At 36.3% G+C, this 15,142-nt stretch overlaps 1 protein-coding gene across 2 annotated transcripts; it reads right to left on the reverse strand.

Annotated features, from left to right (window-relative positions):
* Window positions 1-905: 905 nt before the first annotated feature.
* On the reverse strand, window positions 906-7,467 carry LOC101735950 (myeloid differentiation primary response protein MyD88). 2 transcript variants are annotated; one of them, XM_004921516.5, is made up of 6 exons: window positions 7,328-7,467; window positions 6,657-6,880; window positions 6,301-6,497; window positions 5,789-5,954; window positions 4,764-4,932; window positions 906-3,798 (listed from the first exon to the last, which is right to left on the reverse strand). In XM_004921516.5, exons 1-6 carry the CDS (start codon window positions 7,465-7,467, stop codon window positions 3,513-3,515), a joined length of 1,182 nt encoding a protein of 393 aa, XP_004921573.1. In that variant the 3' UTR covers window positions 906-3,512. The 2 variants fall into 2 exon arrangements, with proteins under 2 accessions (XP_004921573.1, XP_004921572.1); XM_004921515.5 differs by having other exon boundaries at window positions 906-3,804.
* Between the last annotated feature and the right edge of the window lie 7,675 nt (window positions 7,468-15,142).

A 15,142-nucleotide genomic window follows, 5' to 3' on the forward strand; every position in this document is an offset into this window, starting at 1 on the left:
ACGGGTTCGACGAGGACAGTGACCGGTGCTTGTGACACTTAAAAGCACTGTTAATGGATCAGGCGGATCCGTAATGGCGTCGACTGTTTACCATTTGGTCCACAGGATCGAGTATGTAGTCCCGGCGGCCACGACAAGAGGGTTTTCATGTCGTGCCGCCTTTTCAAAATGGCGCAATGATGCCGACTGTAGATACTGACTGAGTCAAGCTCCAGGTCATCATGGAGGTCCACGTTCCTTAGGAACCATGGTGCTCCAACGGGTATCCTGCAAAAACGGGATTGAATAACTTGAAGGGGTTTCAAGTTGGTGCGGGCCGCGTGAGCGAACACTACACTTGCATAGGTCATGACGGGACGTAAGGACGGTTCTTGTGGTACCTAAAAGCACCGTAAATGGATCGGATCCGTAATGACGTGTTTAGGGCGACCGACCAAGTCGTTTGGAAGTTGGAAGGCAAATCAAAGGTTGTTTCCGAACGACCTCTCAAGGGAGCGAAACTGTACTTCACGTCTGAATAACGACACTTACTCTGCTCGAAGCGCACGATGAGCCCCGCGTGGAGTACCGCCCTCCTCCGCGCCGGGGCTCACAAATAACAACCACTTCCATCGGGCTCCACACAGAAGACAGCTCTTTAGATTATCGATAATCCCATTGCCGTGAAACATGCTCCGCAGAGCTCATCCTCTTACGCCTCAGAAACACTGCTCATCCGGTTCGTTTTCCGAATTATTTTCCACATACCATTTAACTTTACTTTTTGTGTTATGCGCCATGATGTACCCATTCTTTAAATGAAGTTGGAAAAAATCCTAATAATTAGAAAAAAAAGGCAGCGGCAGAGTTGTCTCCATGACGGGTGCAATAAAAAAAGAGGGAGAGAAATTATCAAAACCAAACCATTCCTTTTATCAATACATCTATTGTATTTACCAATTTCGTTTACAAGAAAAAATATTATTCTACTAAATATAATTCTTGATTTAAGAATAGACGCTAAAGCGTTTTCAAAGCGACAGTGAAATTAATAAAAAGCATGTTCTACAAATCTATGTATAAATATATAATAGCAAATCGTATATTTAAAATATATTTACATTAAGGCTAAGTAAATATTATGCACCCAGTACAATTGTAAAAAAATAATTTTCATATAAGTTTATCACATTAAAACCTTACTATTAAAATGTAAATACATTTTTTTTCTGAAAAATATGTAATATATATATTTTTTATTGCTTAGATGGGTGGACGAGCTTACAGCCCACCTGGTGTTAAGTGGTTACTGGAGCCCATAGACATCCACAACGTAAATGCGCCACCCAACTTGAGATATAAGTTCTAAGCTCTCAGTATAGTTACAACGGCTGCCCCACCCCTCAAACCGAAACGCATTACTGCTTCACGGTAGAAATAGGCAGGGCGATGGTACCCACCCGCGCGGTCTCACAGGAGGTCCTACCACCAGTAAATTAAGACTAAGTAAATATTATGCACCCAGTACAATTGTAAAAAAATATTTTTCATATAAGTTTATCACATTAAAACCTTACTATTAAAATGTAAATACAAAAATATATTTTTTCTGAAAAATATGTAATATAAATGCAAACGCTTTTATTACAAATGTATACAAAAATATAGCATTAAATTCGGTACAATTTCATATTTATGACGCGGTTCCGTAGTTACGGATCCGAAACAAAGTGGATTTTTCACATTAAAAATTAAAATATTCATTTCGAATAAATCGCTCCCTCCACAACGCTCCCCCCACACAAATCACTTTAAAAGCTAGTTGTGAAAAAAAATCATCAAATATACATTTGATCGTTTGGAAGACTCGACACATTTACACGTATACCCAATGTAATATGTAAAATTGTGAATGTATTATTTGTTAAAATATCACGATTTTTATAATAAGCGAAAAGCAAAACATTAAAAATAATTACCAAAGAATTAATCACTATCACTATTGCACGCTTCTATTATTTATAAAATCCATGGATACGTATATACGTATATATTATAGTCAATATTGATATTATAAGAAATTGTCTTAATATTAATGTTACCCATCACTAGATTATTTTTGACGTTTTCGACAAATTAAGGACCTTGACTTGAGTTGCGGTCAAAATCTAAAAAAGAAGTTTTTCCGAAATAATTGTAAAACTTTAAGATAATAGACAGATGCTGGTGATGTTAAGAAAACGGTAGGACGGGAACCTTAATGGTTAGTATTGGCCAATATTCAGCTTCTTTGTGAGATTGTTTTTATTTATTTATTGCTTAGATGAGTGGACGAGCTCACAGCCCACCTGGTGTTAAGTGGTTACTGGAGCCCATAAACATCTACGACGTAAATGCGCCACCCACCTTGAGATATAAGTTCTAAGGTCTCAGTATAGTTACAACGGCTACCCCACCCTTCAAACCGAAACGCATTACTGCTTCACGGCAGAAATAGGCGGGGTGGTGGTACCTACCCGTGCGGACTCACAAGAGGTCCTACCAGTAAAATTTTGTCATAGATTGTCATAGATAAACATTTATAAGACTTAGCCTGTGAGAGTATGAGACAGCATACTTATGAAGGTTTATTGAAAAAATCTATTAAAGTTAGTCGAAGATAAATCAGCTAAAATTTATAAAATGACATTTATTCAATATGGTTTTCTAAAAAAAGTAACTGTTTCAATTATTTAAAATAAAATAAGTAAGCGATGAACACATATCTCTATCAATTTGACTTGTTTGTACAGCGGTCAAATAAAAAAAAATGTGTGCGTGTACTAGTGTACACACGTAAGAAGTGAAACTTCTTTATGGCCTTATTTTTCGAAAAATGATCTACATGCAACTTTCTAGAAATTGGTTAAATAAAGTTAAATTAGATAAAGTTTAAACAAAAGGATTTTATTATCATAGACATGAATACAAAAAAGATGGCGCGTAACGGAAAAATGTGACGCGTAACCGAAAAATGTGACGGTAAATTTTTTTCCAACGCCGATAAGGAAGTTTCACTTCAAAAATGTTATGGACTATTTATTATCGGCCCAATAACATTTTGCTCATTTTAGTTGTGAATCCGGGTAACCGGATTTATATATAAAATACGTGTCTGAACACAATTAATAATTAAAAACACTTTAACACTAATAAAAATAACTAATAAAAATTTTAACGGCAGACAGCGGCTTCGCTCTGCCCCTTGCATTGCTGAAGTCCATGGGCGCCGGTAACCACTCACCATCAGATGGGCGGTATGCTTGTCAGCCTACAAGGGCAATAAAAAGAAGTTCGTATCAGCCATGAAAGATCTGTAGATATCAAGAAAATATACAATTAACAAAACATATACGAAATAAAATCTTTAAAAGATCATGAGTAATGTTTAAAATTCGTAAAACCTCTCGAAAAAACTAAATCATTAGTTACTTACACAAATTATGAACGTCAGAAAATCATTGATTCATATCAAAAATATCTATAGTACATATTTAGGTTTTTTTCCTTTTGAGAACTTTCATAAATCTTCTGCCCAGATTCTTCATCCTTTCGACGCCGTCGCTGGCCTGGCTGTAGTCGCCACTCCAGGACAAGGTATCTTCGCTCCTGGCCGAGTTCGAGTCGTGACCGTTTGGGACGATGCTGTGGTCGGGGGTTCGAAAGAAGTGGCTCTCCGATCTGAACTCGGTGGCCAAGTTGTGTGAGTTGGCCAAGTTGTTTGAGTTGGTCAACTCGACTATGTTTAATGCGGAGCGACTGGACGTGGCACCGTCTAGCCTGAAACTTGATATAACTTATTTATTTCCCTGGAATATACATCGACGCACTCAACAAACAGCTGGAGCAAATGAAAGGATTGGACACAGCCCAAGTGTAGTTTGTCGATTACCACTGTTTACTCTATATACAAAAGGACACATTATTTAAAATATTTAATAATAATAATTAATAATTACCCATTACAATAGTACATTGTGCACCAAGGGACAAAAGTAGGACATTTCCTCCCGCGTGTAAAATTGACGGGATGAGATGTCCTACTTTATTCCTGCGGTGCACATTCTATTTTTTCTCCTACCAGGCCGAAAGTTCGTGGAGTAGCGAGCTGGGGCCAGGGGCGAAGCCCTGGTGGGTCCAGGGGCAAAGCCCCGGCAGGGGTATAAAAAAACAATTTAACTGTTTTGTAATTTTTAAATAAACTACTACTAATTGAATAAGAACTGTCTGATGAACTCATCTTTGTTTAATACTTCACTATTAAATTTTATTGCCTTTTGTTTATTTAACTTTTACACTAAACCCAATATTGCAAATTACCCGAGCACAACAATGGCGGAGAATTTTAGGTGCGTGAGAGCAGACGTAGACACTAACGCGGATGCGCACTTGTCAGTACCCAGGGAGGAAAAGTTACACTTTCTTCCCCATACAGCGAGAGGAAAAGTTACTTTCTTCCCCGTACAGCGAGAGGAAAAGTTACTTTCTTCCCCGTACAGCGAGAGGAAAAGTTACTTTCTTCCCTGTACAGCGGGAGGAAAAGTTAGACTTTCTTCCCTGTACAGCAGGAGGAAAACCGAACTTTCGGCGTAGGTAGAAGAAAAAAATTATGATTCTAATAACTCTCTAGTTCTTAGATACTAACGTTTTGTCTATTTTGCAGGTTCAAGAAGCCCAAATAACAGGTAAAGTTTTTGTGGCTGAGCTGCTACACTCACAAAAGCAATAAGGTCCTCCTTCCTTACCTGGGAACAATTCTGTGTTGTCTCAGTGACTGTTTGAGTTTGTCCCAGAAGTTGAAAGTGGCTGATGTCGTGTACTTTAAGTTGGTGTAGTACTTGAGGTGAACTGGTAACTCACAATGTTGGTACACTATAGGTATCAACTTGTGTTCGAAGACGCGATTCCTTGATTCTGAAACAAGAACATGTAGTTAAGAATTTTCAAGTAATATGATTGTGTTCCTAAAACACAGGGAGACGCTGCACTCTAACTTATACTGTATAAGGTCTTAATTGCATAAAAGTAAAGAGTATCCTACCCTTCAAAATGCAAAAATATTATTTAATTTTTTTGGGTTATTAAAAAAATAAATTGCATTGAATACAGTTTTGAAGTGATCACATAGCTATATTTTTCAACATTACAGTTTTATTACAATAGTTTCAACATTACAGTGTTAAGAATCAACAGTATATCTAGTCTTCGTTTTTTAAAATGGCACTCTGTATATTGCAAAATGTTCACAGCAAAAATTACTCTTGGTAATTCATATTTAAATATAATTTCTAAAAACCAATATTTATCAAAAAAAAAACCGAGCAAAGCTCGGTCATCATATGGTCACAATTTAATTGCTGATTTACCCTTGTAATGCGAAATCCTTGATTCATCATTAAAATATCTTAAACTTGAAATACATTAGGCCTGTAACTGTTGTTTTCAAGTTTGCTTAACTTTTCCTCATTATATGGCATAGATTGATGACTTATAATGAAAACTACTCAAGAAATTGATCTCTTTCAATTTGAAGGATAGAAAAAGTGAATCTAATATCAATTGACCTATCAATGCATTGAGTTGACATATCAATTCTAAAATTGATATATGATGTATGATTCTTCTTCTTGCTTCGGTTTCCTCAATACTGAGGGTTGTGACCATGATGTATGATATCAATTCTAAAATTGATATGTCAGCTACAACATTCAACACTAATGTTGTATGTTTTAGAATATCTAATAGATATATGAAAATACCTGTTCCTTACCGATACTAATAGCCTGTGCATAATCCCGATAGAAAGTATTGGCCGGACTTCTCAGAAAGGCCGGTGAGTAGACTAATATGATATACTGGCACCGCTGCGAGATCAGCTGAGCCACAGGAGCATATTCTGTAGAGTGGCTAGGCAATAACTTCTCTTTAGTGCATATCTGGACCAATGTGAACAAGATTAATTTAAGAGTGGATATAACTCACACAGATTAGAAATGAAAATTGTTTGAAACAATTGTCGTTTCCTCTTCCCGTCAAAGGTAATTTCAACTTAAGACCCTGACATTGAGACCCTGTGTCTCAATGTGGGTATACACAATCTGACGTCAATTGTTTTTATATGCATTAATTATATGAAATAATGCATTTAATAGCAGCTTAATATGAGTCACCCATCCACAACAATAAAAATGTAATGTTTTCCATGAGAAAAAGTTTCCTTTTGTGATCAAATTGCTACAGTTAACCAATCTTTAAAAAGAAAAGAAATTATTCTAATCTAACCTGAAACATTCCTCCGAGTCTATTAATCATTTCCTCGACAAATTCCCTGTCCTCATCAGCATACAGAACAAACGCATCATAATGCTGCTCATAGCCTTCATCATCATCAATCGTTATAGGAACATACACATCTTCGTTAGAGATTATATCATTGTGTTTAATTGCAACTTGTCCTCCTTCAAATGCTGGCTGATTTACTAAAAAATGAAGTGAATTGCAGTTAGTATAATTTAAGGTTTTTTTTCATAAAAATTATTGCAGGAAAGTAGAACAATAATCAGTTTACAATTTCATTCTTGCCTCAATAATTTTATCCTTGTTTTCCGCTTTTAATCTTGAAACTGTAATGAACTTACCAGTTAATTCTCCTCTGCTTATATGTTTCCTCAGATCATCTATCACATCATCATGTACATCAAATCTGTCCAAACGCTGCAGAAATTCTAGAAGTTGGCCAACAGTCGGAGACCCGTTTCTCTGCCATATCTCTAGTACTTTATCAGTCTTATTGCTACACTGGTGGATGGAACCAGCTTCCTGTGATGATATTCCAACTAGCGACGCTAAGCCGCGCCAGTCTCTTAAAATTTTATCTTTTAATCAATTTATGAATATAACAACCTCACAAGTTCAATGGCATAAACCACATTGCAACTTTACCCAGATAACTACAATCTACATGTTTTAAAATCTATGGAAAATTTTCTAAACGAAACTATAGTTTGCAACTTTCTAATTCTTTACAAAGCACTCATAGTTATAAAATACAATAGTTATAAAAATAAAGACTTTAAAGCCTTCTTCCTTAGAAGCATATTTAATTTATTATGAAAAAAATATATAAAATTATAAATTACTTTATCATATTAGAGACCATAATTCATGTTAATTACATCTTGTTTGTCCAGTGTTGTAACAATAATTAGCTGCCGTATATTTTCTTTTGTGTCATTTGAATACATAAGCATAAACATTATAACTGAGGGGTCGGTGCTCGATACAAAATATTTAATATAATCATAATTACCTTGGCAGCTTATCAGGTCCATCGCTAGGTATAATTTTTTTAGTATTCAACAGGCACGATAACATTTGTCTTGTTTTATATGGAATCATTAATAACGGCAGATTGTTTATATCAGAGTCGCTGGCCATTTTCAACTGCATTTTGCACTATTTCATTTATATATTTTTATTTCACTTCCGTTTTGGAAGTTCAGCATTGGCAAAACGCTTGGTAAATGCAATATTTACGAAGAAAATTGCAAAAAAACATTCAGACAATATTCACATCGCATGACGTATGATCACTTAAATAAATGAATGACAGAAATAGAATGTTGCCATATTCAGCAAAAATTCTCCATCTCTAATTTAATATTTTATTAACGAAAACTCAGATTTTATTCACCCAGGAATAGTACATTGTGCACCACGGGAGAAAAGTAGGACATTTGCTGTCACGTGTAAAATTGCAAACACGCGGCATGAGATGTCCTACTTTTTTTCCGCGGTGCACATACTATTTTTTCTCCTACCAGGCCGAAAGTTCATGGAGTACCGAGCCGGGGTCCAGGGGCGAAGCCCTGGCAGAGGGTAGGGGAGCGGAGCCCCCCATACTCATAAAAAATCTATTTATCTGTTTTTTAATTTTTAAATAAACTACTACTAATTGAATAAGAACTAGGCGTAGGAAGGAGAAAAATTAAATTTACCACTGCCAGCCCTAGGATTGCGGCAGCGGTCTAAAGTTTCTTCACGAAGAAAAGTTATTCCTACTGGTATGATATACAGCCGACGAAGAGGGCAAACTGAGTCAGCAGTGACCGGGAAATGTCATTAAAGCTAAGACTGGATAGAAGCCGAACGAGGACAAACCCATACGAGTCTATGGCTATAATCGAGACAGAAGGAATGAGTTTCCTTTCTTCAAATCTCGTGAAACGTGCACGAGAATGTCTGGCATGTCCATGTTGTACTGTTTGTAAAATTAAATAGGTAATGTTTTATTTTATAGATTTAAGTCTATAATATTTTTGCTGACGTATTTGCTTCGTATTTGATCGGCGGTAATATGTGTACATAGAGGCCCCTTGTCAAGTGATCTTCAGACTTCTATTTTGAACAATAAAATAAAGATAAAACAGATATTCAAGACTTTATTGTCATTCACAAGTTCATTCCCGTGTCGTTAATGTACATTTTGGAGGTATACAAAAAAATTGATTATTTTTCTTACAAAAGCAGTTTACTAAAATTTAATACATGGTTAATAAAAAAAAGTGAAGTATAGAATGAAAACAGGGCAACTTTGGCTTAACTGGAATTTGTTTAGAAATGTCCTGGTATGTGCCTTCTAACCTTTTTAAGTTTTTGTACACTATTTATGTTATTACTTATTGAAAATATTGCGATACTACCTATTGCTACTTGAATTAGATTATTTTTCTAGGAGGGAGGGATTACTTATGGCCCGGAGACCTTTCCAGGTTCACCGGGACAGGTGGGCGAGCAGCCAGGAGGGGTGGCATTTCCTAACAGCGGCCCGAGCGCCTCCGGAAGAGACCCACGGCTCCAAGCTGCTTCATGAATGCTACCGAATCGGAATTGCGACCAACTGAGAAAAAGCGGCAAGAAACTCAGCAGTCGGTTGAATTAGAGGTGCAGTAGCAGTAGGCACACATACATGTAAAATCTATTTGAATCTAACAATTGATTTCGATACTTGCTGCTACATTGTGTCCAAGACAAATATAACAACTTAGAGGAACATAAGTTGCAGATCTGTCGTAGACATTATTATTATTATGTATACATGTATAATATTAATGACAAATTAAACTCGCCCATGCACATCGACATTTCTAATATATGTTTGAGCAGCTGGTCAAGCCATGTTATCAAAGATCTCTTAAGAATTGTTTAAAGAATATTTCTAACAACCAGATAAGACAAGTCAAACATATTATGTTTTACGTGCGGGTAAATAATACGCGTTTTGTTTAGTATTAAAGACATTAAAATATTATAAGGTACTTTTATAATAAATATTCACGGTCTTATCCGTAATGGCAGAGAAAGAGACACTAAGAATCAAGCTGCTTTCGCTACGCTATACTATAGTGCCATATAGTATAGCAGCGTATAGGTACTTAGCCAATAATACCTATATAGTACAGTGTGAACGTGTCCTTAACAATGTATGGTGCGCCATATATTTGTGCTATGAGCTATATACTATATGCTATATGTTATAACGTGGTCTGAAAGAAGCTTAACACTTTTTGATAGTTTTCTTACATCGACCTTATAAATCTCTGCTAACTAATTACGAATAAGACCGTAAACATAAGACAACGTATGATTATGCCTAACAAGAAGTTAATAAATAATGTTATTTCTTCATAAAACATAGGGAATATAGAGAGATGAAGGATTAATCTAATTTGCTTACAATTGTGTCGCATTGAATCATACGAGTAGCTGTCCTCTTTATGTACTCCTTCCTTACCACAATTTTCTTTTTTCTTTTTTATTGCTTAGGGACGGGACGAGCTCACAAGCCTACCTGGTTCTGGGCGCGCTTTATATTTCATGAAGAAAGAATAATAGTATTTTGTACTATTTTTCTTATAAAGTCGAAGGAAAGAGACCGCGCGGCCGATCACTAAGCCGCTGGTGTGATCAAATAACCACCCTAACTGGGCTGCCAGTCGCAACCGCCATTCGAGAAGCTGAGGACCGGACGAGGTGGAAACAGCTCACGAGACACGCCACGGTCAAGTTTCAGGGACACGACCGACAGTAATGAAAAAAGCGACGAAGAAGAAAGTACTATTGTGTTCTTTTTAAAATAATGACTAAGTATAATAAATACTAGTATATTATTTTGAGTGTCAAATTAATTAAATGACATTGCTTTATCGTCCAGTACAAGGTCAAGTCACACATTTTGTAAAAATGAATATTTAAAAAAATCCTATATTTAAAAAAAAAGACATGCCCGCTGAGTTTCTTGCCAGTTCTTCTCAGGACGGAGGCTAGTTTTTGTGAATTGAATTTTTGATGTTCAACAAGTGTGTACTTTCATTTATGTTGATTAATAAATAAAAATGATTTTGATTTGATTTTGAAGTCCAGTAAGCAAATACACAAACGAGATACTGAATTAATAAAAATCGTGATGATTGAAATGTTTTACGATTTTAAAGCTGTAATGAAATTTCACCGAATAATATTAGGGAACATAAAAGTAATGAAGAAATTAGTTCTTTTACATTGTGTGTTTTATTTAATTTCGAACCATAAAGGACATTCTTCGTACGTCACATTACACGCATTCATAAATCACATTCGAAACACATCATAACACCTTTTCCTTATAACAAATAACTTGTTAATCAATCAACACTCAACAGTGACACAAGTTGAAATTTTTGTTCGCTTACCCTCTGAAATTGTCTTGTGCCTTAAAATTTAAGTAGAGAAAAAAAACAGTCTTTAAATAAAATAAAATAAATAATTACAACACTTATTAGAAATATATTTACTAGTAAGCTCTTTATTAATGGAATGTTAATGTCGCCACAACTTGTAGACACAAAATTAAATTAATGACTTCAACGTGAATAATACCGTATGCACAAAATACTTTCAAATTCAGGTTACAGTTCAAAACAGTTTTGGATTCAATATAATAATAGAACACGACTGTGAGCCGATCTAAACTTTTTTTTTTGTAGTTGACTAATGCAATTTTAGACGTGAATAATTCAGTAATTATATAGAAAAAGATATACTACGTCGAATGGTTGATTAAAACAGAAGATTATGTCCAAATATCCTTTCAAATCAATGACACTACGGTTCATTTAAGATCAATATGGAATTTGTAGATTTATAAGTGATTAAAATCTTCTGAAAATTATGATCTTAAATACCTCAAATAGATTAGCACGAACCGCCTTTAGCAACGACCACTGGTAGATTTAGTGACGACAGCGTAGGTACAATGCTCACTAAAGCGGAACTGGGAAACTCCTGATAAACATGTTTACAGCGATGGAGAGGATTACGTGACGCCTGCGCTAACGCGTTTGTATCGTCTTTCTTATTGCGCTAACAGGGTTCCGTCTTCATGGAAGACCGCCCACGTCCACCCTATCCCCAAGAAGGGTGACCGGTCGGACCCATCGAGCTATAGGCCTATCGCGATAACTTCCTTGCTTTCCAAGGTGATGGAGCGAATAATTAATATACAACTCCTGAAGTATCTGGAGGATCGCCAGCTGATCAGTGACCGACAATACGGCTTCCGTCACGGTCGCTCAGCTGGCGATCTTCTTGTATACCTTACTCACAGGTGGGCTGAAGCCTTGGAAAGCAAGGGCGAGGCTCTTGCTGTGAGCCTTGATATCGCGAAGGCCTTCGACAGGGTCTGGCATAGGGCACTTCTGTCGAAGCTACCATCTTACGGAATCCCCGAGGGTCTCTGCAAGTGGATCGCTAGCTTTTTGGATGGGCGGAGCATCACGGTCGTTGTAGACGGTGACTGCTCTGATACCATGACCATTAACGCTGGCGTTCCACAAGGTTCGGTGCTCTCCCCCACGCTTTTCATCCTGTATATCAATGACATGCTGTCTATTGATGGCATGCATTGCTATGCGGATGACAGCACGGGGGATGCGCGATATATCGGCCATCAGAGTCTCTCTCGGAGTGTGGTGCAAGAGAGACGATCAAAACTTGTGTCTGAAGTGGAGAACTCTCTGGGGCGAGTCTCCAAATGGGGTGAATTGAACTTGGTTCAATTCAACCCGTTAAAGACACAAGTTTGCGCGTTCACTGCCAAGAAGGACCCCTTTGTCATGGCGCCACAATTCCAAGGAGTATCCCTGCAACCTTCCAAGAGTATCGGGATACTTGGGGTCGACATTTCGAGCGACGTCCAGTTTCGGAGTCATTTGGAAGGCAAAGCCAAGTTGGCGTCCAAAATGCTGGGAGTCCTCAACAGAGCGAAGCGGTACTTCACGCCTGGACAAAGGCTTTTGCTTTATAAAGCACAAGTCCGGCCTCGCGTGGAGTACTGCTCCCATCTCTGGGCCGGGGCTCCCAAATACCAGCTTCTTCCATTTGACTCCCTACAGAAGAGGGCCGTTCGGATTGTCGATAATCCCATTCTCTCGGATCGTTTGGAACCTCTGGGTCTGCGGAGGGACTTCGGTTCCCTCTGTATTTTGTACCGTATGTTCCATGGGGAGTGCTCTGAGGAATTATTCGAGATGATACCGGCATCTCGTTTTTACCACCGCACCGCCCGCCACCGGAGTAGAGTTCATCCATACTACCTGGAGCCACTGCGGTCATCCACAGTGCGCTTCCAGAGATCTTTTTTGCCACGCACCATCCGGCTATGGAATGAGCTCCCCTCCACGGTGTTTCCCGAGCGCTATGACATGTCCTTCTTCAAACGAGGCTTATGGAGAGTATTAAGCGGTAGGCAGCGGCTTGGCTCTGCCCCTGGCATTGCTGAAGTCCACGAGCGACGGTAACCACTCACCATCAGGTGGGCCGTATGCTCGTCTGCCTACAAGGGCAATAAAAAAAAAAAAAAAAAAAAAAAAAAAAAAAAAAAAAAAAAAAAAAAAAAAAAAAAAAAAAAAAAAAAAAAAAAAAAAAACGTATTAGTAAATAATAAATACGGTGTACTTAGTGTGAGTTTTTTAACTTGTCGACCGCGTAAAAGTTAACTCAAATTTGAACGGAGTTGGCACAGCGCCCCTAGCGGCAACGGAAGGAAAGCTAGAACCTGGTAGAAACTATATAGTCACATTTGTAATATATATCGACGCTTGAAAGGCAAACGTGACTAAGCGACAATAACTGCTTTGTACATAAATGATAAGCAATAACCATATTCGATGCGCAAAAAAAATATATATTTCTAGGTCTATTAAAATCATTTCTTCAGGTATATCAAACTTTAAATTAGTCTACTGTAAAGTTCGCGCATTGTCGCTTAGTCACGTTTGCCTTTCAAGCGTCGATATATATATATATATATATATTTTGAAATTATTCACATACTGTGTCCATAACATAAGTTAATTAAAAATATAACATAAAATATTTAAGATTAGTCTTCGTTATTCGGCAGAACAGCTTTCTTACTATTATTATATTTCATTGAAGACAATTACAATTTTATTACTTCTTATTTTTCCTTTCAGCATATTTACATTCTAATTTACATTATTTTCATATTAATTGTGCTTCACAAACATTCAGTTTACACACAACCTATTAAGTAAATATTAAATTTACAGACACTATTCTGGTATTAAAAGGATAATAAATTACGCAATGAACTTACAAACTCAAAGCAAAAAAAATAATTACCGTTTGTATTAATTTCTATTGAACGACGATAATGAATTTTAATGACTTTAGTCTAGATCAGCGGTCGGGGAACTTTTTTAATTATTACCCCAAAATATTTTTGTGTAAGTTGATATTACCTCATGGCGAAGTACAAAAAAAAAAAACGAAATCGCTTCTTTTTAGCATCTTTCATATTATAGCCCCCATGATAATTTGAAATTGCAACGATTCTAAAGAAGTTTCAGTTCAATATATACTTTTTACTCACAAACGTTTCATTTTTACCACCCAAAATTTCATTTTACCCCATTTGGGTTAATTTACCCCGGTTCCCCGACCGCTGGTCTAGATCATAAGGTACCGAAACTTTTAATAATCGCCAATCAATATCCATAATCCAAACAGTTAACCTTATCAATAAAATAAATTATTAAAAAAAACATTAATCCTTAAATAAATATACCAAACAAAAAAATATAAAATTATGTGAACAGAATAAATACTTAGTAAATTATGAATAAGGTTATTAATATATTAATCTGACAAACGTTAGTGGCAAGATATTTGCTTTTATTAATAATTTATAGAGTTTGCAACATTGCATTAACTCATTAATAAATGATATATTTAGATTGTTTAATACATAAGAAGGCAAGATAAAATGATTAGCAAAATTTGTTTTTCGAGCTGAATCAGACAGCGCTTCTGCTGGCTATAATAACTGACTTGTGAATCAACATTTATATTGTGACATAATGTCATTAAAAATAATAAACATAATTCCAGTAATTAATAGATATGAAAATTAATGCTAGATTTGAGAAAAAATGCTTTTTATTTGTTATTTGTAAAAAGAGCGCTTTTATTAAGGGGCCATCCATAAATAACGTCACACGAAATCCCCCCCCCCCGCCTCCCCTGGTCCAGGTTGTCACATTTTTATAACCCCTCCCTGTTTTGACGTCACACATTTTTTTCAATTTATGCATAAATTTAGCTATTTTCATTTTTTTTCTTATTTTTAATCTTTTTATTTATAATCTAATAAAATCAAGATACAGTTCAATATTTCAGATAACCGAAAAAACAAACGAATACATAGTTCGAAAGCAATAAACCACTAATTATGTTAATTAAAGATAAAAAAAACTTAATTATCTAGTGTCCATGGACTTTGGAACCACTCTTTTATATTCTCTGTTACCGGTATATCAGGCATTTCTTTTTCGTTCTGAATTTGAACATCAGGAACATCCTTAGTGACGTTGCATGAGAGATAGCGAGAATGCTAAATTATTAATAACTATAATTCAAGTTCGTAGATTTTTAAAGTTTTTTATTCACATTTAAACTTCGCCTTTTAATATTTAAAATTTTAACATGTGACGTCACAAAACTATTGACCCCCATGCCCCTTGTCACACTATATCACATTTCGGTGATACCCCCCTCCCCATCA

Source organism: Bombyx mori, chromosome 10, assembly GCF_030269925.1.
Source record: "Bombyx mori chromosome 10, ASM3026992v2".
NCBI lineage: Eukaryota > Metazoa > Arthropoda > Insecta > Lepidoptera > Bombycidae > Bombyx > Bombyx mori.